General features: G+C 36.6%; 1 protein-coding gene across 3 annotated transcripts in view; it reads left to right on the forward strand.

Annotated features, from left to right (window-relative positions):
- Positions 1-3303: 3303 nt before the first annotated feature.
- The window catches only part of ADGRB3 (adhesion G protein-coupled receptor B3), a 731624-nt gene continuing 706927 nt past the window's right edge, over positions 3304-28000 (forward strand). Inside the window, exons 1-3 of one of the 3 annotated variants that reach the window (XM_086707168.1) lie at positions 3305-4025; positions 5426-5593; positions 6702-7473. In XM_086707168.1, coding sequence (XP_086563294.1) covers positions 6717-7473 — 757 coding nt within the window. In that variant the 5' untranslated portion in view covers positions 3305-4025; positions 5426-5593; positions 6702-6716. Of the gene's footprint in view, positions 4026-5425; positions 5594-6701; positions 7474-28000 lie in introns of all 3 variants that reach the window. The other 2 variants (XM_086707169.1, XM_086707167.1) reach the window with 2 other exon arrangements.

The raw sequence follows: 28000 nt of genomic DNA on the forward strand, positions 1-28000 counted from the left end.
ACAAGGAGCATGAGAGAAAGGCATGAGAGGGAAGAAAGCCCTTTCTAAAACTAGGTAAGCATATTCAAAACATATTCTTATCATTTCAGTCTGAGAATTGTGCAGGTGATACTGAAGTTTAAGAAAGGATCCTGGAGGATGGGATTCTTTTTTTTCAAAGGTAGAAGAACTAAACAGTAAAAAAATAAAGGCAATAGAAGTAAAAGAGAGATACATTATACTTAGAAATCTCATTTCCCTGAAGTAATCTTTAAAAACATATAAATAATAGAAAAGATAAATTTGAAAGACTTTACATGCCTGGGCCAATTTAAAATATGAGTTTTTATTTTGATGTGTTAATACTGGCTTCTCAATTGTCCTTTCAAAAGTTGAGAAGGAAAGTTAAGTGAAAATTAGTTTATACAATTAATCTGGTAGTTTTGGGGTGAGAACACTTCATACTAAAGAGAAATATAAAGGAGTATAGTGAAACCATCCTCCCAAATACATATATAATAATGGAAATATATGTGAACATATTATATACATGTGTGTATGTGTGCACACTTACATATAATACATGCTTATATATACACATGTACATGAAACATGTGTGTTAAATATGGATCTGTTTGTATCCATACAGACATAAACAGATACACACAGGGATTGGTGAGAAGCAAATGAAGGCTGATAATTACAATGTGAAATGGTGATTTTTTAAAATGCATTAAAGCATAAAAACAGACCAATGTCAATAGGGAGGAAAGGACACAGAGAGCCTAGTGTATAAACTGCCGCTCTTTTCATTATTGGGTCAATGTGTCAGCGGTGCTTTCACATGGAACATAGTGCAGACATAAATCAGGATGGCTCTTCCTTGGTCTGCCTTTGGAATTGTGCTGTTGTTAGGTCCATAGACCAGATTCTCCATATAGGGTTCTTTTTGTGATTCTTGATTATGACCCCCTGAGGAAGTCAGACCAGCCTGGGGTTACTGGAGATGGTGTCTTGCTTGGCATATTTATCATCCACAAATCATCTGCTATAAATATACCTCAGCGGGATCATCATCAGGCTGGCTCAGTAGCCTGCAATTTATGAAGGTTATGGGAAACAGTGTGAAGGGTGAAGTGCTTTATTAAGGGTGGCTTTCTCCCTGACCCAGTCCCGTGTTCTACTTGAATGTAAATGACCCTGGGAATGAGTGCTCCTTTCCATTTAGGATTAAGTCTTTTAAAATTATCCCTTTCAGCTATTATTCTTATGTCACTATATCATGACTTCAAGATTTTCTAAGAAACATCAGAATCACAGTGTTCAAAGATGTGAGAAATTACTAGGTGCAAGATAGACATAGATCTAAAACTCACATTGTTTTCTTTTTATGTACAAATCATGCAAAACATTCTCCTTTTTTTTCCATTTTTTAAACATGTCATTAATCTCTATTTTTGCTTCTCATAACAGAACTGACCAAAATGTCTTGCAACTATCATAATTATAATCTCTATGGAAGTTGAAATAAAGGAAATGTAATTCTTTGTATTACTGAATGTTTTTTAAAAGAAAACGTGTTTGCTTAAGACACAATGTTTAGGATTATGCCCTAGACATAAACCTTATTTTCCTTTCACCTTCCCTTAAATGAATAAAAAATATTGTAATGAACCAAAAATGACACAAAACCAAAATGCCACAAAGGCTGCTCTCTCAGCCAGTGAATGTTCCTGGAACATGGTTAAAGCTTGTTGGATGGGGAATGATTAACTGTTTCCCTTACAGGATGTTATTCTGAACACTTGTCCTAGAAGAGAAAGCCTTGAAGAGGGTCACCCTATTAATATGTATTAAGAAGTAAAGGGCCAATTTTAATATTTCAAGCAACTCCAGTGAATAAAAGATCATTGGCACCTTTCTATTTTCATTATAGTCCTATTTTAAAATAATGTTCTTGGCTCTCCATTTGCCCCAGGGGAGAGGAACAACAAGAGGAAGAAAAATGCAGAAAGAGTACAGAGAGAAGATGATGGAAATTTGTTTTATTCAACTTCACCTGCCGCTCAAGCCACTCACCCTTAGGAAGACTCCGACACTTCATAGGAATTACCCATTCTGGTCTCCCCCACCGAATCACCACACTATTTTGCCACTTGTTTTGCAAACTACCAACTGCGTTTACAAGTAGAAACATAATCAGTAGGCGAATGACCTTTTGCAGCATTGTATCTGAAGCTAGTTCATCAAACACTTGTCAGCCAACCGTCCAGCGGGCCAAATAAATAAAGGTGGGGAGTGGTGGAAATTTATCCTTTTTGTTGCTGCTAAATCGAGAATCCGGTAGCTTTTCCTCCCCCTTTGCCTCGTTTTTGTTTTGTTTTGTTTTTTTTTTTTTTTCTACCACTGTCCACAAACCTGTTACTAGGGAAACTTAAAGAAGAATCAGATACATTAAGAAAACAAAAGTTTAGACCCCCCCACAACCATGATCCCATTGCCATGCAGAAAGCAATGCAAGATGCCCAACCTCGGTCGCCGCACCGCGGTCCTGACAAAGCCTGTATCTAGCCAGAACAAACAAGATGTTAATTGCAGCCTCGCTGAGAAAAACTAGTATTGTTCCAGCCGGAGACACGCAGCATTTCGGGAACTGAGATGTGCCCCGTCCGCTGAGGACTGGATCAATTCATCTGAACCCCGGCGATGAAACGACAGCTCTTCGGCTGCGACAGGTCAGCGCTGAAAGAAAGACAGAGACGATCAAGTCCAGTATTTACTTCCCAACACTCAGAGTCGCCTTCCAATCCTCCGCAACCCCCTAGCTTCGCCTCCCAGTGAGTTTCCCTTACAGTTGGTCGCCGCCAACCCCAGCGGTGGGAACTGAGGGCGCAAAAACCTCCCAGACGCAGAAAATACCGCTTTCGGGACGTGCTTGGTTTTGAGTAGCCGTGACGTGCAGGCTTACCGCGGCCCTGGCTGGAGCACCGCGGAGCCCCCCTCCCGCCCGCTTGTCTCCCGCCCTCCCGCCGGGCCTCCCTCCTTTCCCACCCCGCTGCTTCCCTCCTCTTCTCTCACGCACACCCACCCGCGCCCCCGGGAGGCAAGAACTACGGGAAGGCACAGCGGCCGCGTAGCGCTCGTCGAGCCTCTGGCCAGCCGCCTGGCGCACCGTATCGGTGCTGGCGCCGGGCGCGGGGCGCGGGGCGCGGGGCGCGCGGCGCCCGGGGACGCGCGCGCGCAAGAGCACGCGGGAGTCGGCGCGCACGCGCACCCCGGGGACGCGCACCCCCTCCTTGGCGCGCGCCCCGGGGAGAGCGAGCGCCGCGCGCCGGCGCGCACACCCGAGACAGAGCTTTACTATCTCTCTCCCTCTCGCGCCCCTCCTCGCTGGGCATTCAAACAGCTTTCCGACATCACCAGCCAAGGATTTTTTTCCCCCCTCTCCTTAGTCGCGGTCCGTCCATCAGTACCTGCGGGGGGAGGGGGAGGAGGAGGAGGAGGGAGGAAAGCGGAAAGAGGAAAGAGCATAAGCTTGAGCCTTCCGATCCGACCACGAATACTCCTGTAATAAACCCACCGCCCCAACAAATCTGCCTTAGCAGCCGCTGCTGCCGCCGGTCACTTCTCGTCTCAGCGCTTTCTTTGCTTCTTGGCTCATCGGTTTGTTGGGGGTAGATTTGATAAAAACAAATCCTTGCTTTTAAGCCACTTGCATATTTTTGTTTCTTTAGAGTCTCTCTACGGGGGGCTCCCCCCTCCCTCGGTTGGAGGTTGGATTCAGTTGGCTACGGCGTCAGGCTCCGGGGTCCTGGGGGCTTTTTTTCTCCCACCCCTCCCCTCTTTGATTTTTCTCCCCCATCTTTTGCTTCTCTTAAGTGTGCATTTAAAAAAAAATAAAATAAATCCTGATTTTTGAAGCTGAGCCGGGGAAAATGGGCAACGGTGATTGGGACCGAAGGGGAGTCTCTCCGTCACTGTTGCTGGGACGCGTGCCTGTGCTGGTGTCTTAGAGCAAGAGCCTCCCTGAGCTTTCGGAGTGGAAGGTAAGGAAGGGGGTCCAGGGGTCACCTTCCCTCTGCCAGGGGTCGCCACCGAGGAGCTTTCGTCTAGGTGTTTGCGGAGGGAGGACAAGGAAAGGAAAGGCTGTTGCTGGCAGATGGAGGGGCTACGACCAAACCCGACTGTCTGCATTTACTTAAACGCCGCAGTTGAAAAGTTAGAGAAGTCTGTTTTTTCAAGAGATGTGCATGGTCGGAAGGAACAGGCAAGGAGACCTAGAAAAACTGACGGTTGTGTGTGATTGGGGTGATTTTATGAGGAGAAATTTTTAGGTTAGAAGGAAGTTAAGATAAGGGGAGGCAGTGGGTCTTCTATTGGGGAAAAAATTTAGTGGAGTGATGGCGCCGTCTATGTTCGGCTAAACTAAAGTGTCACCCAGAAAATCAGTTTGGAGAATAGCTAAACTAAATGCCGGTTTGCTTCTTAGCAGGACACAAATAAATAAATAAATAAATACAGTATCCTTGAGATCTTGGTAGCCATCCCTTAGACACCCCCACCCCATTCTTTCTTTCTTAAAAAAGGGAAATACAATTGTTTGAACTGGCCCTGCAGTCGGGGACGGGGGTGGGGGGGCGGCAGAGTTCAGTGATTCATTTTTGATTCTTTAGTATAAAACAAGGCTCCGTACACCAAGGCTTAAGGATTAAAATAAAGAGCATTATATTGAGGGGGCTCTCTTGAGCAAGCTTGAAAGTGAAATCAGAGCTATTTCCTCACTCTTTCTAATCCTTGATGAGCACAGCAATGCAGACATGCACTGTCAAATAAATGGAAGCAAAAGTACTGGATTTCATTAGGAAAAGAAATACGACCTCTTTTTGAGTTACCGATTATAAAATGAAGCCCCTTTCATGGATGGAATTCCTAATTTAGACACTTATTGTCACATTGGCTCTCAACGCCTACACTCTATCCTGAAGAACACTGCGCAGACCTGCATTGCCTGCAAAGTGCAACAGCAAAAAAAAAGAGGAAATTATTTCCAGAATTTCCTGCAACTTTCCCAATTTTTTAACCTTTACGTGCTCATTGGCTTTATTTTCTCAAAAAGAAAATGCATTATTCATTGAGCTATATGCTTGAAACGGAGAACACTGTTTTGATAGTCCCAGCAGTTCTGATGTTATTTTAAACTGCTGCTATATAGAGATTTAGAGTTGGGGCTGTTTTCTCCTATATCAAGACATAGAATTTGAATTATGATCTGGAAAATGCAGATCTATCTTCAGGGACTTCGGTCACTGGTATTTGTGTGCATGCGTTGGTGTGTGTTATGCAATGGGAAGGAAGAGGGTTTTATCCTTTGGTTCCGAGAGGACCCAGGCAAAGACACGAAAACTCTTAACTGTCTATATGTCTGTATGTCTGTCTCTGTTTACAGAACAGTGGAAGAGACTGCAGCCTAAAGACTTTTATAATTAACTTGGCATCACTTTTCTCAGCTCAAAGGCTAAACAAAAAAAAGCAGTGTCATTTATTCTAAGAAATAACTTCTTAAAGGTTAAAGCTGAAAAAAATTCAAGTTATTTTTGGATAACAACTTACAGAGGTAAATATAACCAGGATTACTTTATTATGCAAGGCCAGGTTAAAAAAACATAAAGAAAAGGAGCTTTGGAGCTGTTGTTGGAAAGGGAGCAATTCAGTAACTGAAATCTGCTAGGAAAGAAAATGCTAATGTCTTTTATCTACCATGTATAAATCTTAAATTACAGTAACTAGAGTTAAATCTTAAATAACTCTAGATAAAATAGCCCTAATTTAAAAAAAAAAAAAATTAAAAGGCTGAAGCCAGCTGTGGTTCTGGGATTTTTCACCGACATCGCCTTTGGATACAGATACTAATACAGTGATCCACTTTATGTATCCCAAGAGGGCATGTCACATTGAAATGACTGTCTTAAATCTTGGTTCTCAGAGGTGATGTTGAACAACAAGTCTTCCCTATGTATCTACCCATCTATGCCCTTTCTCAGATAATGGGCTTAAAATTCTATTAATCCAAATGAATGTTGGTGTTTTTGCACAGGAATTCCCATCAGTTCACACGATGGTCCCTGCAAAGACAAGTATGGGTATTTGGGAGATGATGTTTCATCTGCAACAAATTATCATTTGTGCTTTTAAAATTGTGGCCATCCTTTATCAAAATTGCTTTTCATATTCAAGGTAAAAGAAGTAATGTGATGACAGCTGTTCCCAGATTATCAGATTAGATTGTGTGTGATGATGTTTTCTTCGGGCCGACTGAGGGAGAGAAAAGGTTGTATAGGTTGCTTAAAAAGATTTCAAAAATTAAAAACTTAGGTTATGATATTATTTAAAAGGTATGTTTTCCTCCTCTTTCAATAGAATCATAATGTACTGGGAGGAAATCCTGGTAGATAAATTACAGCATTCCTGTTAATAATCTATTAAATATTATTTTTAAAGTGAATGTAGAAAATTTGGTCATTGTGAATGACCACGTGAGGGCGCTGTTCACACAGCCACCGATAATTTCCTAGCATTGTAAAATAAAAAATTACCTGCCCTTCTTTTAAAAAGGGTTTTTTACTGAAATCTTGAAAACAGCTGGCTGTAATATTGGAAGGAGTTTCTTTCTTCAATGCGTGTAGACTCCTACTTGCATTTTACTTTCATTGCCATTTTTACAGGCCAAATGACATAGGATGAAGGCTGTTCGTAACCTGCTGATTTATATATTTTCCACCTATCTCCTGGTTATGTTTGGATTTAATGCTGCCCAAGACTTCTGGTGTTCAACTTTGGTGAAGGGAGTCATTTATGGATCGTATTCTGTAAGTGAAATGTTTCCCAAAAACTTTACAAACTGCACTTGGACGCTGGAAAATCCAGATCCAACCAAATATAGCATTTACCTGAAATTTTCCAAAAAGGACCTTAGCTGCTCTAACTTTTCCCTCTTGGCTTATCAGTTTGATCATTTTTCCCATGAAAAAATAAAGGATCTTTTAAGAAAGAATCATTCTATAATGCAACTCTGCGATTCCAAGAATGCTTTCGTTTTTCTACAATATGATAAAAATTTTATTCAGATACGTCGGGTGTTTCCAACTGATTTCCCAGGATTACAGAAAAAAGGGGAAGAAGATCAGAAATCTTTTTTTGAGTTTTTGGTATTGAACAAGGTGAGCCCAAGCCAGTTTGGTTGCCATGTATTATGCACTTGGTTGGAGAGCTGCTTAAAATCAGAAAATGGGAGAACAGAATCATGTGGGATCATGTATACAAAATGCACCTGCCCTCAGCATTTGGGAGAGTGGGGGATCGACGACCAGTCGCTGGTTTTGTTAAATAACGTGGTGTTACCCCTGAATGAGCAGACCGAGGGCTGCCTGACCCAGGAGCTGCAAACCACCCAGGTCTGCAATCTTACCAGGGAGGCCAAGCGACCGCCCAAAGAAGGTAAGTGCCCAGGAGAGAGGGAGAGATGGGAGGGAGGGGTGTTTAGAGATGGCATTAAGATGTGATGTTTCAACACACAGGCTTAATCATTGCTCTTTAACTCTATTATCTTTGGAGTCATTTGGTTTGTGATCTTCACTAATAAAGGTCTCTTAAGCTAATTTTGGGTTTCAAGATTTTTGAGACAGGGTGGTGAGGATGGGATAGCTCTCATCAATATGCCCTGGTAGTGTGTCTGGAATATTCAGGAGGAAAGAGAGGCAAAAACGTGGGGCCAGTTAGCCCTGGAGGTTGTTGAGGGGGCAGGTTCTTTATTGGCTGCAGCCTCTTGGGGAGACCAAGATATATACTCGCGCTCTCTCACGCACACACCTGTGAAATGAATTTGTAGGATTTCTACCTTATGCTAGAGCCCTGCAAAAAAGTAACCTTCACTTTCTCTAGCCTTTGCCCTGTCTCACTGTCTCAAGCAGGACCCCTTTAGTTGCACTGCCCTAAGTTGGGGAAGCAGGACAAAATGGTGACACAAATTCAATAGCAAGTCTGTTTGGACCAAATGACTTTCTGACACCTGAAGACACGGGTATCCCCCTCCCCCACAGGCCCGATATTAAAAAAAGAAAATGCATTGCACAATAAATCCTGTGTGCTTGCTCTTTCGTGGGTCAAGGAAACCCCACTGGAAGCGCAAACTCTGGGGTCTCCTGGCTATGAAGTCACTTGGAGGCAAGGGTGAAGGGCAGAATTAAAACACATGCTGATCCTGTAAAACATGATAGCCCTCTTGTGTGATTTTTTTTTTTTTTTTTTTTTTTTTTTTTTGCTCTTCTGGGTCCCCTCTTGGTATACATGAGGAGAGTGGGAGCGTGTCAGAGATGAGCTAGATGGAAAAAATAGTGCAACGGAAATGCAGAGGAAAAAGAGAAAGTACAGGAGTGATTTTCAGCTTTCACCCAATCCCCAGTGGGGGAGCTACCGGAGGATTTCAGATTGTAGATTATGTTTAATAATGCAAGAAAGCGGACATATTTTGAGAAAATGACTTTTCCTGTTTGGAAGGTTAACGGATGTGTTCCATTCGTTTGAGGACAGGCTGATACATATTCGCTCTCACTCTCTGATCCTGCAACTAGAGAGTGTGTTGATTTTTTATGCAGGAAATGTTTTCTGATCTCCACAAAGATCCCTGTCTGTGGAAAGGGACAGCCAAGCTCCAGTCCCTCTTTCCTCCCCCTCCCCCAACAGAAGTTGTCTTTGTGGCCAATATAAAATTGACACGTTGTTGGAGAATTTTCTTTAAGAGTAGCCAAGGCTTTGTAAGGGGGGAGGAGGGAGGGAAAGAGAGAAGGGTTTAACTAGCTAAATGCAATTTCTCTGCTGAAAGCAATTTGGGGGCTGGGGATTTATGGAGGAGCAGTGGTACAAGGGGAAAAGATGTGTTAGAAAATAAATGCAGACTAATGGCAATGAGAGAGGGTTGAAAACCTTTAAGATTTCTACAGGTCAGTGTTTCACTAACAGCTGTGGCTGAAGAAAACAAAGTGGTTTTAAATTACAGGAGTTCTTTTCTCTAGTAAAAATCCCAGAGAAGCACTTGCAACTGCAGGGATGGTATTTAACACCATTTAAAACTAATTAGTGTCCCCTAGAATAAGAAGCTACAGTACACACACAAAATGTGATGCTACAAGCTGGCTAATAAGACAATTATCACCAGAAACTAGTATTTGTTTGTTTTATTGTTGTTTTAATATAATCCAGAGAATCTGATTTTTCAATGGTTAAATTCCTATCTTGAAACTGACTGCTGATGACAAATGGAAAGTGAAGCCAGTTTTGCAGGCTTTTTTTGGTTAATGTCAGCAAGTGACACAAAGTTGTGTGCACATTAAGCATGATTTTCAGAGATTTTGCTGGTCATGATCATGAGATATGAGTTGAGACAGTGCCGGGATTTATAGAAGTTGGACAAGATAGCCATTTGTTCTGTAAATGAGTAAGAATATGAGTGATTTTAGACATTCGATGTATAAATCATGTGGGAGCACATCTATTTCTTTGGGCTAATTAGCTGGCAAAATGAGAAAGGAATAGCTCCACAGACAAATAAGTGATTGTGTTAAAATTATCATGTTAATAAAACTGAACTAGCAAAAGTTTATATAATAGGGGGCGAATATATGCTGTATCAGTAAAATTTGCACAGCCTGTATTCTCTTTCTTCTAAATTTGTGTTCTTTAATTGTTTAGGTATTCTGAGTCAGAAAGGTAAGGATAAGTAATTCCTGATGACATAATTGTAGCTGATGCATTTATAAGTAATTCTTATAAAATATATACGGCACTCCTTACCTCATTCAAAGAAGACCTTTTTGGCTATGCTGCGTTGTAGGAAAGGAATGTGAAAATCTGCAGACTCTTAATTTAGTAAAATTTATACAAATTGTATTAAATCTTAAATATTTTATATAAATGATATATAAAATCTTAGAATTATTTAATATCATTTCAAATAAATTGCCACTTCATGATACTCACAAGGTTAGAGGTTAGCAATTACATATAGTTGTGCTACTCATGTCTAGTTTTATTCCAAAATGTCTTTGCTTTACTTAGTAACATGTAATCCCAGCCTTTGAAATGAGGTTTTAAAAATTCTACTTAGATTTTCTATTAATGTATGATTTCTATTTTCTATAGAAAAGACTGTCCTGTAAGTCATCAAAGGAATAAATACAAAATTATTCTCCACAGTGTTTTACTTCTCTTTTATTCACTGTAATAAATACTGAAAACCTTGAGTAGAAATCTCTTCCACATTCATTGCATCATAGAAATGGCGCACATTGGACAGAAGAGTCTTTACATGCAGTAGATGCAGTTCTAGGTTGTTTAGTGTGGTGCTGATGGGGATGGTAATGGAGTACCAAATGCTCAATGTTTTGAATGCATCCATTGAAATCACAAAATCATATCTAGTTAGTATTGAGGGAACTATAGGCTCACAGGACTGGAATGTTGATTTTGTTGACATTGGATTTCTACTAAAATGTTTGTTAATAATACACTCACGTACTGAAGAATTTCATAGCCAGAAAACAGCAAGAAGAAAACTATCTCTGTTTGTAGTGATACCAACAATTACAAATGTTATTGTGATTACATTATAGAAGTGAATAATTGGATTGATGCTTTATTAACGTGTTAAATATTAGTACATTTAGGTCTCTTTTAAGATCACGTTTGATATATTTGAGGGTGATAGGTGATTATAAAAACTTAGTTGCCATTCCCCAATTTTTATGTGAAAATTTGAAAACAAAGTAAATCAATAAAATGAAGCCTTTAAAAAATAATGATGTCTTACTTTAGGCAATATAAAAAAAAACTGTCTATATATAATGTATATAACCTTTTGTAAAGGAAACTCAAGTGACGTTGCTGTTTACCTGGTTTTCAGATACTGGCATTTATTCATGAGGTCTTTACTATGTTTTATAGTATATATGTGTGTGTGTGTATGTATATACACACACACACACACATACACACACACCATAGATGATTCTGGACCTCAGAACTAAAATAGAAAATAGATGTGATATAGGATACTACTTCATACTATGTCACCTAAAATAAGCAATTAAAACAGTTTTGGCGGAAAAATTCTCCACCAGTGTATCTAAATAACATAATAAGCCTTAATGGAACCTTTGTTTCTTACTTACATCAATGGTGCTACTTATGTGAAGGGAAATTGGGATCTCTGTATAGATTCCAGGAAATCTGAACACACATACTCATTTGTCTCTCCACTCTGCTGTGCTAATCCTTGATATTCTGTCACTCAAGGGAAGTCTCACTATGGGACTGTGTAAAGTCTAGCCTGGGTTGTGTCTCTAGAGCAATTTGTGTCTCTAGCAGTGTAAGTGTTCTCGTTTCTTTCTTGGATCTTTTGTACTTGGATTTCTCGTTTCTTTTGTACTTGGATCTTACTTCCTTTTTAAATGACTGCCATGATCCCACACTCTGTCAGAATGTAGAAAGGCATATTGAGTCTGTTGTTCCTTGAACACACAGAGCCTGAAAGTTTGCTCTGCCCCTTGGCTGCATCCCATCATACTTTGCATGTGCTGTACTTCTGTTCTAGCATTTATCATATTACAGTGTATTTTCCGCTTGTATTTCCATGTCCCACCACTAGATTTGGGAATGCTGCAAGCATAAAGACTGGGTCTTCAGTTGTCAATGACAGTCTTTTTTTTTTTTTTAATTTTTATTTTTGAGAGAGAGAGAGAGAGAGAGAGAGAGAGAGAGAGAACAAGCAGGGAAGGGGTATAGAGAGAGGGAGACACAGAATCCTTGAGCTGTCAGCACAGAGCCTGTTGCGGGGTTTGAACCCACGAACTGTGAGATCATGACCTGAGCCCAAGTCGGATGCTTAACTGACTGTGCCACCAAAGGTGCCCCTCTATGACAGTCTTAATAGAGCTTCAGTAAATATTGGTTGAAATGAATGTTAAAGGAACAGCAACAAAAAGATCTCAATAGGAAAGATAGTAATACTTTGATTACCATCAAAAGAATAAAAATACATCGTTTGGAGAAAGTGGCCACCTTTGCTTCTTGTATGTTTAGGGGAAGATGGCTACCTTTTATATAATTTCCAGTTCCATTAATGAATTATTTATATCAGCTTCTGATCTCAAAATATTATTTAATAACATTTTTAAAAACAACTAAAGAATGGAATCATTAAGAAATACTCTTAATTATATATATGTGTAAATATATATTAAAAGATTCATGATCCATATAACTTTCTTTACATGACTATCTACAAAAGAAAATTGGCCAGTTTCTATCTGTTTAACTGTCTTCATTTCTCTCTATGTTCTTTCTTCTGGCTCTTGCATTACTGCTACAGTAATGACATTTCCCAAATCCTTTCTTGCACAGTTTGAAGACAAACACGCAACATCTTTCCAAGAAAGATGAAAAGAGTATTTGCATGTCAAGTTTAGTGCTTCTTGTTATTTACTCCTGTTTAATAATCTGTAAATGTAGTAATAGTAAAATACTACTAAAATTGTAGGCCTGATTAAGTAAAGTGCCATAATTCTTACTTCTGCCATTTTAGAATCTTGACAATTTAGGAAGTAGCTCATACATATAATATTTAATGAAAGAAAATTCCATTATATGGCAACATATTTTTTGTAGACAAATTCAAATATTAACATGAAAATTTGTGTCTGTACACATATGTCCCATTCATTCACACATTTGCCAAGATGTATGTTTCAGTGGGTTTTTTGATAGCTGTAGATAAATGTACTGTAGGTTAGTTTTCTTCCAAAATAGACAAGGGAATTTTACTTTACTTAGAGTTCAGCTTTATGCACTACTTTGACTTCATTTCCCAATAGAAGCAATTTTATTGTTAAACTGAATGCTTTTATAAAATATAGCATTGTTTAGAATCACTCTGGTATATATTATCTAAAGCCATCTGGCCATTGGGTCTGAAATCATTGTTCATTCAAAACTAAATCTTTCTTACTTTCTCAAAATAACATTGCTGGGTTTTAAATATTTTTTAATGTCTATTTTTGAGAGAGAGACAGAGAACCAGCAGCAGAGGGGCAGAGAGAGAGGGAGACACAGAATCAGAAGCAGGCTCCAAGCTCTGAGCTGTCAGCACAGAGCCCCATGCGGGGCTCAAACCCATGAACTGTGAGATCATGACCTGAGCTGAAGTCGGGCTCTCAACCAACTGAGCCACCCAGGTGCCCTAATTAAAATCCTGAATTAGAGAGAGCTGAGTTTGAATCTTTTCTTCTACATTTTAACTGTATTACTCTGTATTACTACTTTCCCCTTCTCAGATTAGGTTAGTCATGCTTATTTTTCAAGGTACAGGAGAACAGGAAATGACATCATGTATTGAATTTTAAAAACCTAATAAAATTAATGGCTTGGAATATTTTAGTTCCTGTCAGCCCTGTGGAAGTTTCTTCCCAAATCAATTAACTAATAAAAATCAGAGAGGTATGCAATTTTTCTAAGTATATCACTTCATTGAAATGAAGGGTATATTTTAGTGTAAGGTACACTTGAGACCCTAGAGTGACTCAGCTGCCTTGGAGCATCTGACAAGTGACTGAGCTTGACTCATCAATCTTCTGTAGTAGAGTGTTGAATTAAATGAGACTGCACATGTAAAAACACTTTAGTCCATTGCTCAAGTTACATTAGGCCCTCCATTCAGTTTTTGAATGTCTTTTTTATTCTTATCTTTTGGCTATAAATGATAGAGAATTGATAATAAATAATGAAACAGATTGCCATTTAATTATTTGAACTTGTTTAGGAATTTAGGGCATTTAACAAAGGATCATTAAGCATCTTGAATGTATGTCTATTTTGTATTAGTTACAGAAAAGGTAGCATCTCAGTACCTATGTGTTAATGGAGGCATGACTAATACATCAAATAGATCAAACTAGTGGTGTGTGAGTCATCCTAGGCCTAGGAAGATGTCCTTTGGATATCATTGCCGATAGCCTGCAAATTCATTTAAATTAAACAGTTTCATGATTATTTTGCTCTTTGCTGTGTTATGCAAAATTAAGTTCATGTTTTAAAATGTATGCTGAACAGAAATTATCTTGAAATATTAGTCCATATTAAACCATTTGGAAAAAAGTAGGACTATTTTGTATTTTTTTCCACTGGATTATGATCACATACCAGTAAATTCCGGGTTTTTCCCCCAAAGGCTTGTATACTGAGATATTGAAAAGAAAACAAAATTCTTTAGTACTTATTTAAAGATTCTGATATTTTCTTAAAGGAAAATTACAAAATGTCATCTATAAGACTTCATAAAATACTAAGTGCTCTGTGTTCAATTATCTTTCAACTATCATTCAGGAATTTTGCTCACTTGCAGAGAATAACCTAGCTATCTATCTGCTAAAGGTTAGTAAGTAATGTATTTCTACTGTACACAGTATAATAAATAACATTCACGATGGATACATTAATATGGAGCTGTTTCTCTCAAAATTAATTAGGTAAATAGGAGTCTTTTCTGAAATCTGATGCTTGCTGATAAAGCATTTTCTCCATAGCCACATCCGTCCCCATCACATAATCATTAATGCTTAGAACATGTTATAAAATATTAAGGTAAAATGGTTATTGTTTGGTTTCTACCATGTTAAATGAAATAATTTACCTGGATATTATCAAATTATTTTTCCTAGGTAATAAGTTTCATTGGGGAGAGTTGTTTGGGAAAACAGAACAAATATATGCATGGAAAAGACATTAGAACACTGACAGAACCAGATTATAATACAGTTGACCTTTGAATACCAAGGGATTTGAGGACACAGTTGAAAATCTGCGTATAACTTTTGACTCTCCCAAAACTTAGCTACTAATAGTCTGTTATTCACAGGAAGCCTTACCGATTACATAAACAGTTGTCTTACACATTGTGTGTGTGTGTGAGTGTGTGTGTGTGTATGTGTATGTATTGTGTGTATGTGTGTATATATATATGTGTGTGTGTATATATATATACTATATTCTTACATAAACAATCGATTAACATGTTTTGTTTATGTATATCTATATATATATACACACATATATATATATACACATACTATATTCTGAAAGCAAGCTAGCAAAAAGAAAATGTTATTCAAGAAAATCATGAGAGAATACATTTATAATACTGTAATATATTTATATAAAAAATCTGTACGTAAGTGGACTCGTACAATTCAAGCCCATGTTGTTCAAGGGTCGGCTGATTTAGAATGCAACTTAAATGTGCTTAAGCAGAATAAAAAGCATTAAAATAGTTGGGGAATCAACCAGAGAAGGCTACATTGATGAAATTACTTTTTAGCAATAAATATGTTAAGGTGATAGAAATATCACAGAAATATTATCTTGCCTGGGTAATTTATACTGGGTAGGTATTATAAAGTTTTTCTTTCATGATATTTCTGCTGTTCCTCCCTTTTAAGGTAATTTTTAAACTTCTGATAATTTTTAAACATTAATTTCTATGTTTGCATATCTAAACAATAATTTGTTCTCTAATAAACATTATTAAAGAGAAGCTTTACTTACATATCACTCCTCAGAAAATAAGTAAAGCATTATAATAAGCAATTTATAAATTTAAAGAAGATAGTAACACGTAACATTGAGAAAATGCTTTCCAGTTTGCCAAGCTCTGTTGCATATATTATTTTATTTGGGGAGTAATTGTGTGAAGCACATATTCTTTGCCCCATTGATATGTGTTGGTATATCCACCTTAAAGACTGGTTTTTCGTTCTCTAAAAATCTTAATACAAATTGGTTCAAATGAAAAACTAGAGAATTTCTGAGCTATGGGTTTTCTCAGTGTTTCTGGAGTGCTTGAATGTGAATCACAAATTCTCAGATATATGAGGGACTTTAGGCATTATATAGTCCCAATCGTAACCTGATTAATGGATTCCCAATCTGCAAACATATTATGGGAACATTATTTCAGCTGAACTTAAATCTTCTTGGAATTTACATTTAATACCATTTCAATAACATAACAGAGGCATGGTCACTTAGGACTGTTTGATAGTTCTACTGTTTGATATATATATATATCTTTTATCCAGCCAGGACAATAATCGGAGTATACTTCACTATACTACTTAATACAGAGTAGTGTTTGCAAATTAAAGCTTTCATTCATTAGATTTTTGTTCTATTTGGTATATATTATGTAAGCAATGTGGTGTTGATCTCAAAAAATGATTTTCAGTCTAAGCTCATTACGTTAAAGAGCAGTGTGTTTAAAGTTGAGTCTGTCTGGATTTACTAAGATGATTTAGCAATATCTATCTTGGATTTTCATTTCATTATCATTTTCTAGGGAAATCTGTGTTTTTTTGTTTGTTTGTTTGTTTTTAAGAAATAGCCTATCTTACATTTTTAGTTATTTATGCTACATTGAGAAATAGTGTTGAGGGTAGGAAAAGAGGGTAGCATTCCCTCTTCCCGTTGAAAGTCACAGCTTCAGTCAGGTAGGCTTACCCTTTGAGCTCTGGCAGCCACTCTGTCTTCTCAGCCTTTTAGCCAGTGGTGTAGTAATGGCTCCCTGCTGTTTCTACCCCTGAGTGCTATACTCCCTCTCTCTCTGGTTTCTCCAAGCACTATCCATGCCTTACTGTCTTTGCAAATTATCTTAATTAAGGACACTATCTGTTTCTTACTGGAACTCTGACTAGTATAGGGGTGTATAATTTTAGTGGTGAAGTGATTTCTGATTTCTTAAAAAAATTTTTTTAATGTTTTTATCTATTTTTGAAGGAGAGAGACACAGAGCATGAGCAGGGGAGGAGCAGAGAGAGAGGGAGACACAGAATTTGAAGCAGGCCCCAGGCTCTAAGCTGTCAGCACAGAGCCCGATGCGGGGCTCGAACTCACACACTGTGAGATCATGACCTGAGCTGAAGTCAGGCATGACTGAGCCACCCAGGCGCCCCAGTGATTTCTGATTTCTTATGAGATTGGTTAGAAACCAACATTTTAAGTTTCGATCCTTTATTTATTCACTCGTTAATTAACTAATTCAATCCTTTTATTGTGCTAAAGATCTTACATAATTATTAGCCTTTTTGTAGATTAGCTTATAGACCAGCCCAAGTAAACAGGGAAATACATAATAAAAAGAATTTAAACAATTGAGGGGCTCCTGGGTAGCTCAGTCGGTTAAGCATCCAACTCTTGGTTTCAGCTCAGGTCATGATGTTGCAGTTCATGAGTTTGAGCTCCTCATCAGGCTCTGTGCTAACAGAATGGGGCCTGCTTGGGATTCTCTCTCTCCTTCTCTCTCTGCCCCTCCCCTGATCATACATACTCTCTCTCTCTCTCTCAAAATAAATACACTTAAAAGAATATAGGTATTTAAAAAAAGAAGTGAGTTAATGAAAATTAAAATCAGTTGGCCATATTTTTTTTAGCTTAGTTGAAATGGCATTTTTTACACTTAAATTTAGGCTCCATTGAATTTAGGCTCTCGTAATGTTTTTATATATTTACTTGTTGGTTTGTTGATTGCTTAGCTAATTCTTAAACTACATAATATATATACATTCATATACATCCTGTATGCATTTTCAGGGTTGATGTGGCTTGAGAATATTTAAACTGGCCTGAATATTCAAAAAAGTTTTGTGAATTGATAATTAAAAACAAGTAACTTCAGAGCTCCCATATAAAACTTAAAAAATACTGACAGATTAAGATTTTGCTCTAATTTTATATCATTATGATGTAAATGGAAATGGAAATGATGGAAAATGTAAAATGAAAATAGAATTTCAGTTGCTAACTAATCCAAGTTTCATTTTGCCTATTGATTTCATTATCCCTCTCAAAGCAAACCAAGAAGAAAACACACAAAAAGCATTTTTTCTTTCTTTGTTTCATTACAAAAAGTGGATTGAGGCAGCTAAGTTTGCCCTTGTAGTCTCATCTAAGAATTATAGTTTTTTACTTTTACTCTGTGTTAGTCTTTTTGTTGCCTTTCATGTCAAAGAAGGATCCCAAGAGGGGAAAAAAGAAGTAATTTCCAAAAATTATGTGCCAACAATTATGTTGAAACAGAGCTTTATGATTTTTCTGAATAAATAATACATAACGAATATTTATTGTATACTGGATGCTTTTGGAAATGTTTCTTCTTTTGTAGCTGTTCATAATAATTGTAATGTGAAAAAGGGCACCTTGGGAAGAGAAAAATCTGTTTACTTTATGTAATCTTTCTACATAAATCTGGCAAACTTTCAAAGATCTGCTTCTGCCCTGTAGGCTGAGAAATTTGAATTTACTTTGGCTTCTCAGAGAGGTCAGCTTTCTTTATAGATATGTCAGGCTGTGGTCAGCTCTCTTTGGCTGGCCTTGGTTTTTGTAACTTATAGGGCAAACAGTATGTATTTTTTAATACATGTGCCTGAGAAATTAATCAAGCACACTGACTTTTTTTTTAAATTTCTCAATAGGCTTTACTTTCAAATATGATGAAGTAAATAGCTGCGAAGCTTCACTGTCCATTTGCATAACAGAACATTTTAATCCTTTTGTGTAATATATTAAAATTTTTAAAATTTAAGAAATTTTAAAAACCTATGGCTTTTTTTATGTTTTAGTGATTCCCTGGAATTTTCTGATGAGCATGTTTTGGTGTTCAACTGGTGATAAGGGCATAAATGAGTTCCAGGCATAATAAATATGTGTGCTTGCCTCTGGCCTCTGCATCAGGAGACCACAGAAACCACAGAAATGAAACAGAGAGAGTTTGGAAGCAGAATAGAAAGAAGTTGATCCACCAAGTAGTAAGAACTGATAAAGGTGAAAGAAACAAGTACATGTAGTCTGTGAATTAATACAACCTTTTTTTCCCCCTAGAACTGGAACATTTTTTCTAAATAAAAGCCAATATATAAAAATGATTTAAAAAAATGGAGCTGTTTTGTTTGAAGTGGACAGGAGGCCTAGAACCCTGCCTAATCAGTCTCCTTTCTTTCTGTGTTGACCCCAGAAGCAATTCTGCTTTAAAAACGCACTATAGAACTATAAATTTTAGAAGTCTCTATGTAGAACCACATGTGAGAAATTAATGGTAGAAACTTTCTTCCTCCGAGAAACTAAAATTTTTAGTGTTTTGGTCACTAAGAATGTGTAAGAGCTATCATTTTTTTTTTTTTTACTGAATTTTGCTTAAAACAAAATTTATAATTTGTCTAGGATCCATATGTCTATGGCCCATTTATCTGTGCTTAATTTTTCTCCATCCCCTGCTGTTCCCTTTCAACCTGGTAAAGTTTGCCTGGGCCAAACCAAACCTCAGGCAGGCCCTCAGCCTATTCCCTCATGCCTTTTAGACATCTTTGATGCTTTGTGGGGAGTGTCTTATAAATGGACTCTGTTATTTTTCTTCCATGTCTCATCCAATCTGATGGTCATTTGCTCAGTCTTCTGCCAGCTGTTAGTGTCTCTGCCTTTGCTTTGCAGAGACCTTGGTGTAATAAAGCCATGCTGTGTTTGACTAAAGGTGAGATTCCCCACCCTTTCTCTTCTTTCTGTCACACTCTTTGTATGATGCCTTTTTAGTGCCTATCATGTAAACATTCTTTTCAGAGTTTCTCTGGAATCAGTTAGTCCTGTGGCTCCAAGTAGGACCTCAGGATGAATGCCACAGTTCTTCATTTTTCCTTCTGGTCATCCAGATTCCAAACCTCTTCTATTGAAGGTTCCCAACCCTCCTGCAAATTTGCTTATTCCAATTATGCATGCCTCTTGCTCACATTCTAGTTTGCCTAGATAAAAATGAATATTATTTTAAAATTCTTTTGTATCTTTAACTTTAATTGATAAATATTCAGAAGCCCCAATTTTAAATTTGTATCAGTGTAATACATTTGATGCTATTCATTCTGACACTCTTATTGTTTTGTGAATCCCTAAATAGTTCAGTTGCAAACTCTAACTTCTTGGAATAAACTAAAGATACTGGGATAGTGAAAATTATTTTGAGTTCCTTTGATTGTTCACATATAATGGATATCCATAACTGAAAATAGCTTATATTAAAATATTTTTTAAAAATTTCCTTTAATGTTTATTTATTTTTGAGAGAGTGAGAGAGAGAGTGCACACTAGCAGAGGAGGGGCAGACAGAGAGGGAGACACAGAATCTGAAGCAGGCTCCAGGCCCTGAGCTGTCAGCTTGGAGCCTGATGTGGGGCTTGAATTCACAAAATGTGAAATCATGACCTGAACTGAAGTCACACATTTAACTGACTGAGCCACCCAGGTGCCCTGAAAACAGCTTATTAAAACAACCAGTTTATTAGGTTTGACATTCTATAGATATGAGTGGATAATTGAAATGTTATTAAGGCTCTTCATAATTCCAGCCTTCTACCGTCCTGGGCACATAAGGAATCATGTTCCTGGCCCACTTGTGGTTGGGTGGAAAAGGGCACAAAAGTCTCTTTACTTCTGGCATGGAGACCTGTACTTAGAGAGAAGAGGCACCCTTGTCATCATCCTGATTCCTTGAATGTCTAAAATGAGAGGAGGCCCCTGCCTTTGCCCTTGCTGATCTGTGATTGTCGTGAAGCACAAGCAAGGAAGAACTTTTTCTGTTATGAGACACTGGGAATTTGGGGTTTGTCTTTGTTACTACAGCCTAAGATAACATATATAACTGATGCAATGTCCAGTTAGAGAGGATAGGGGAATAGTTGTGCTGATTGGTGTTGCTAAAAGGTAATTAGGCACATTGGTGACATATGTTGTAATTCAAATGTAATGACATGGTGGCCATGTCTGTCAGTGATATTTTGAGAGGAAGAACTCACCTGCATATTCCACAATGTACCCTGGGCAGCTGTATTTGAATTTATTGCTGGTAACAATATGGAATTCATTTTAGGTATTACTTTTCAATATGTTACTGTTTTAGCCTAATTCAACCTAATTATGTGTTAGCCTAATTAAAATTAATACTAAAATAACTCCAATAATTGTAAATTTATAAGAGACCATTCTTTCAGTATTCATCTGAAACGTTGTTAGGTTTGGGGTGCCTGGGTGGTTGAGTTGGTTGCTCAGTTGAGTTGGTTGGATTTTGGCTCAGGTCATGCATGATCTCATGTTTCTTGATTCAAGCCCCACATCGGGCTCCATGCTGACAGTATGGAGTCTGCTTGGGATTCTCTCTCTATCCCTGTGTCCCTTCCCCACTCTCTCTCAAAATAAATAAACGTAAAAAAAAAGTCATTTAGAAAAAAATTAAAAGTTCTTAGGTTTTTTTTTACATTTTCAAACATACACAGATTGAAGAGGGTATTGTGGTCTTTTGCTGAGTCATAATTATCACAGAACTAAGTAGAAAGAATTCATGTTAGCATGGTAGTTCTTGCTGAAAAGTAAAACTTGTCCTGCTGTCTGCCCCTCCCCTTCTTTTTCCCTTCCTCCCTGTTTTTCTCTTCCTCCTATGTTACTTTTATTTTTTCAGATACATAAACTATGATTTATATATGTTGATCTAGATTTGTCACTGCAATAATTTGCACAGACTCTGCTATCGATATATGTGTTGGTGTTTTCGGTAAAAACAAATATTTCTGTGGTAGTTGATAGGGAGCTTGTAATCACTTAGCACGGCTTCATTAATCTTAACAATTTTCTTGCGAGTTTAATTACGGAGCAATAATTAACCTTTCCTTTGGGTAGGTGGGTTTTGTAACATTGAGAAGTATTCTTACAGGAGACAGGAGAGGAAAAGTAGGCTGCTGTGAGTTCCTTAGTGGGGAGTGAAGAGTTCTTCCCAGTATTAGTGTGCACAGGCAAGTTTTGCTCTACTGCTCTGCTGTGCCTTACATTATTTTTCTGGCTTTTCCATTCTCAAGAAGTTTGGATTATGGTATGCTCATTAATTATAAGAGACACACTTCAGGATTCAAAGAGGGGTATAGAAGCCATTGAGCAACTGAGAAATTAAAACAGAAGCAAAACAAAAGCTTTCTGTTTTCTTTTTTTCAATCATATATTATGCTGTGAAGAAAATCCAGGGATGAAGTGAATTGTCCATTCACTTCCCACATGTCTACGTTGATAAGTAGCACACACACATACACGTACTCACTTATACATGAATTTATGATATTAAGTGATCACATGGCATTAAGTGATCACAAGCATTGTATATATTATATTTGAAAAGGTAAACATTTTTCAGTAGTTTGAGAATATATTGCCCCTTCACAGCTACATTTACTAACTAAATATGTACTGAATATAAATCTAGCTACATTGACTCATATGAAGATCAATGGAATGATAAGAAATAAAAATGCCTTTTTCAGGGACACCTGGGTGGCTCAGTCGGTTAGGTGTGCAGACTCTTGATTTTGGTTCAGATCATGATCTCACAGTTAGTAAGATAGAGGCCTGCATCAGGCTCTGTGCTATTAGCACAGATTCTCTCTCTTCTTCCTGTCTCTGCCCTTTGCCCGCACTTACAAGTGCACAGTCTGTCTCAAATAAACAAATAAACTTAAAAAAATTCTTAAAAAAATACCTTTGCAATGGAAGCTTTAAACTTTAATCTGTTCAAAAATCCAGTTGAAGTGTTTTTAATAAATACATTCAGAGCAGTAATCTGTGGATCTTGGTTATCAGAAATTAAAGTTTTACTTAGGATTTAAGAGTAAATGATTTGCCAAGCAGGTTTATAAAGTTAAAAACAAATGTCAAATTCAAAAGTAAATGATTTCCTTTTACATTTCTGAAAATTCACGTGCATCATGTTATAACAAATTAATATTCTTTTAAATTCTCTTTACTCAGTTTTTATTTTCTTCCTCTGTGACGTTGTTACCTACTAGGTCCCGCCCATCCTACAACCATAAATTCAGTTTCAAATTTTAGGTATTTCCTCATAGAAGGTAATTTCATAGTGGTTGGGTCAGACCTCCTGACCCATTTTCTCTGCTTTTGACTTTGTTGTCCTGAGAATATTACATACTTCTCTCACCCTCGGTTTCTTTGTCTGTGAAGAGATGATTATTATGGCAAGATGACTGAGCGCTTGAATGAGGTAATTAATGTAAAATACTGAGCATGATATTTGGACTGTGTAGTAGTGACTCAGTAAATGTTAACTTGCATTAATTGGACAGTTTTGGAACCCTTTACTGCATTAGGTTTCTTTAATACAACAAATAAAATTTTGATTCATGATAAAAAGTAATTTATTTCATTGACCTCAGAGAAATGAAAATGCCTTCTGGATCATTTAGTCTCTAGAAATGTACAGTGTCTTTAATCCTTTATTCCCTCTGAATACTCATGTTCCTGAGAAAAACAGTCTGAGTTAAGCTACCATGTCTGTTTTCCTTTACTCCTCATTTTAAAAATGAACCACTTTGTTCACAACATCATCACTTTTCCTTTTAACATGGACCGGTCAGTGATATTTACAGATTGTCTGACAAAGGGTAGGTAATTCCTCAACTGACTTTTTCCTAAAGACCCGATCCACATTAATCAGAAAGCAGTGTTGATTTTTGTCCTCCTAAGCAACTTCATCTTCTGGATATTTTCCTGAAAATATTTATATCCCTTTTGTCTAGTCCTTTCTCTATAATATTATGGTTTAAATGAATTTGCATTTTATTGGTAAGTCAAGTGGAAGTCTATATTCTGATTTCTCTCTAAGGATTGATATACACATTAAAATGAAACAAAGTATAATTTGTCTTGGCCTGCTGCGAATCCCTTTTTCCTTCTAAGCAGTCTTAGATCTCCTGGAAAAATGCCTTACTTGTTGCTTGCTTTTTAAACATTTGTTTTAAGGCCCAATATAAGAACATATCAATGAAATAGAAATCCAGACTACATATTTCAAAGATCATACTTTTTTTTACTTCTAGTTTTATCAAACTTTTACTTTTGCCATTACAAATGAGAATTAACAATGTGACATTAGATTTTCTAAAGTTCTTTGTGTCTAATGAGCACTTAGATCAGAAGACTAACTGCCTTCTGGAGGAGATTTGCCATTACTGTCTGAGTAACTTCAGACAAGTCATGTCACCTCTACGGAGAGCCTCAGTTTTCTTGCATGTAAGAATGAAAATGGCTGTCTGAAACTCCCAGGATTGCATGGAGAGTAAAACTACTCTACATGAAGGCCATTTAGAAGAGGCAGCAGCCTCCAAAAATGTTGTTATTACTGTCAGCAGTAACTTGTAAAACTGATTAGGTCTATCAGTTTAGTTCATTGACATGTACATATGTGAAATAATGGTCCTGTCCTATGATGATAAATATCAGAAATTGTTGGATAGATTGTTGGGCTTGATATTTTTAAGTAAGATTGTGATATTCCATCCTTGGGAAAATGCTCTATTCCTTTGGTTTTTCTTTTTCTTTTCTTTTCTTTTCTTTTCTTTTCTCTTTTCTTTTCTTTCTTTTCTTTCTTTTCTTCTTTCTTTTTTCCTGTATCAGTGGAAGCAATAACAAGTTTCAGCTTCACCTTCAAACATTTCAGTTTGATTCCCTGCCCTGCATTCTGCTAGCTTTATGACCTTTGGCAGTTTGCTCATGTTTGTGAACCACATTTTGTGCATCTGTAAAACAGACATCATCTCTATGCTATTTTTTTAAATGTAGTCTGTACAGAAAACGATATTAGGACTAAGGGGTGAATAGAGTGGGAGTGGTTATTCTCTTAATTCAGCTTAAGTAATTGAAAGCAGTAAGTTTTAGATTGCCCAAAGTAAATTAAAGTATGACTTCAGTTGTATTCAGCTCTAGCTTTCCTCATCTGTAAATGCAAGTTAGAAATACAGTGAATCATTTGATATTAAGATTCCACTCTTATGTCAATCAGAGAAACAATCTGAAAATAAACACATCTTTTCTTCCCTTCTGTTTCTTTGTAAAGTCAAGTGTTAGCATTAGAGGAGAATGAATACAGATAAATGCTGGCCAGAAAGAAACTGGGATAAATTATAATCTTACAGAACTACTTTATTTTCCTCTAGGGGGCAAAGGCTACATATAAATAAGGGTTTCTGTGCCATATCAAGTTGTGAAAAACTAAGTGTATTAATCTTGAAGGAATACAAATTAGGTAAAATTTGCATCATGTAAAATATGGAAACATGTTAATAGAGCTTATTTATTTCATGGAGTGTTTTTGTATCTGTTCTAAAAGACTACAGATTGGAATTTATCCTTTATAGGTCATAGGTGGGTATGTTTCAGAGGACCAATGAATTCTAGCAGCCAGCCGTGCAATAGTTCTATGGGATTACTCATCAGATTTAGTAGGTAAAATGCCTGCAGGTTACTTTCTACTTAGAATAATTCATCAACTTATGAGGAGTTTTGACAAAACTAACACTTGGTATAAACACTTTTTAAAAACACTCAGTGTTGTGCTTTTCACCAAATATAGCAGAATTAATAGGTGGAACGATATTCAGATTTTTTAAGAGAAACTTTGCCTAATTTGACTTGTATCAGCCTAAATATATATTTTGACTTACAGCTTTCTACAACTGGCATAGAACAATTTAACCCCTAATGTTATAAACTTTTCTGTTAACCTAATATTGGTGGGGAACGGCTACTTTAGAAATCCATTAATAGAAATTTACCACAGATGGTGGATATTGCTGTGAGCAATTGTATAAGGAAGTCACTTAGCAAGGGAGGCTGAGTGATAAGGCCCAGTATCACATTGAGAAGGGGAAGAGCTGAATTTGAGTCCTCTTAATCCTAACACTATACCACCACTCTGTAAAGGTAAATTCAGTCTAATATTTTCCAGTAATTCAAATGGTGCTTAACTCATGCAATCCTTTGTAACTGCAAGATGGTTTAAAGGAGTGTAAAGGTTTATTTTAAACTCTCCAAAATACATTTCCTTATGTGTACTTAGTGCTGTTAATGCTCCTTCCAACTCTTAGTCTTTTCCAAACTGTAGCCTGTGTGTATGTAGATCCTCACTAATAAAGGAGCTTTCTTCTTTAACCAAGTCCATTATTCAAGACCTCTTCAATCTAATCTCTCCCAGGGAATTTCCAAGTGATTAAAACAGGAGTATTGATTTTGACCTGCTCTGAGACATACAATGCTTATAAAATACTTTTTATTACTCATAAATACACATTTTTTGAATCTTTATGTTTGCAATTAATGTAAATATTCATTTTGATTAGAATTTAGTCTGCTTTTAATATTTTCTTGCATAAAAATATGAATTTCTTAGGTTTCAAGTGTATAGGTGGTAAAGACTTTGGTTTAATTACCTTGAACTTCACTTAGCACCACATTAACACAATGAGGTGCTTAATCTTTACTGTAATTACCATCATAGAAGATCAAAATAAAATTAGAATTACAATGATCTTTTCTTGTTTAAGTTAATGATTTTAAGTTGGTAAGATGCCATTTACATTAGATAAAAATAGTTTATAGTTACATTAAGCATCTCTAATACTGGAAAATACAGCATACTTATTAAAAGAAACAGAGGTGAAAAGTTCATTCCCTACTTCAGGGAATATTTTGTTTAATCTTTGTCTTTAAATTAATTTTGATAAGTTCTTTTTGATTCTCAACTTTTATTTGCTTGGGCATTAAAATGAATACTGTTCTATTGGGAAAAAGAATAAATCCTGATCTGTTCTTACTAAATCATTCTTCGGAATTTTCTTACTTGTGATAACACTCAAATCCTGAATCAAATCAAGCTGATGCCAGCTTTTCTTTTTGAATGATAGGGATTCAATGTTTTGGAGATGTAAGGCTTTCTTGAGAGGAAGTAATCAAAACAAAATGCTTTTTCTTCATAAAAAGAACAGCTATTCCATTTATTCTAAGGAGGAATTCAGTGACGTTCTTTAGGTCAACGTCAGTCATAAAACAAAAAGAGGAAAAGATAACTGAAAAATAATTATCTGAGAAGGGGATGTATATTAGAAGATTTAGGATTTAGTTCCATTTTGTCTTCATTTATTTTATATATTCTTGAATTCCTTTCACACTTGTATGTGCTAGGAGAACATATTCTTCAATAAATAGAATTTTAGTTTGTGTTTCCTAATGATTCTTGTACATATTATATTTTTATTACAACACAAATATATCTCATGCTCTGTCAGCCACAATAATTATTTTACACTTTATAATTTTTAAAGGTATTGTATTTGAATTATTGCAGAATTTTTATACCATGCTAATTTTGTAGCAGAACTTTAGGTACACGATTGAAAATATTCTAGCATTTGCGTAATTTAACAGATTAAGAAGAAGAATTTAGAAAAACATTACTGGGCAATTCACTTGTTTTGAACATCTGGTTAACAGCTGGAATAATGAAAGTTAACACAGCAGTAACCATCTTTTACGCTGATCCCCCATGCACACACAAACACTAGGAAGGATTAACTACTATTAATTCTTGCTTTCTTTTGCTATAAGGATTTGCTTAAAAAAGGAAAAGAAGGTTTGAGAATTCTTAATTGTACAATAGCAGCTGGAATTTATATGCAAAATGTGAATAACACTGATTAAAATCACATTTCATTAATATTTCATTAATATAAATTGAAAAAGCAACCTACCTCTTGACAGTTGACACAGATATTTATTATAGAATTTCTTTGTAATTCATATAAACACATTTTAGGCAATAAATAGTATTACAATAATAGTGTCATATTTATACAGTCTTAATGTTGACTTGATTAGTAGATAAAGACTGGGCACACACCTTTTTTTTTTTTTTTTTTTAAATTTTTTTTTTTTCAACATTTATTTATTTTTGGGACAGAGAGAGACAGAGCATGAATGGGGGAGGGGCAGAGAGAGAGGGAGACGCAGAATCGGAAACAGGCTCCAGGCTCTGAGCCATCAGCCCAGAGCCCGA

This window comes from Puma concolor, chromosome B2 (genome assembly GCF_028749965.1).
Source record: "Puma concolor isolate L17-30 chromosome B2, mPumCon1.1.hap2, whole genome shotgun sequence".
Lineage (NCBI taxonomy): Eukaryota > Metazoa > Chordata > Mammalia > Carnivora > Felidae > Puma > Puma concolor.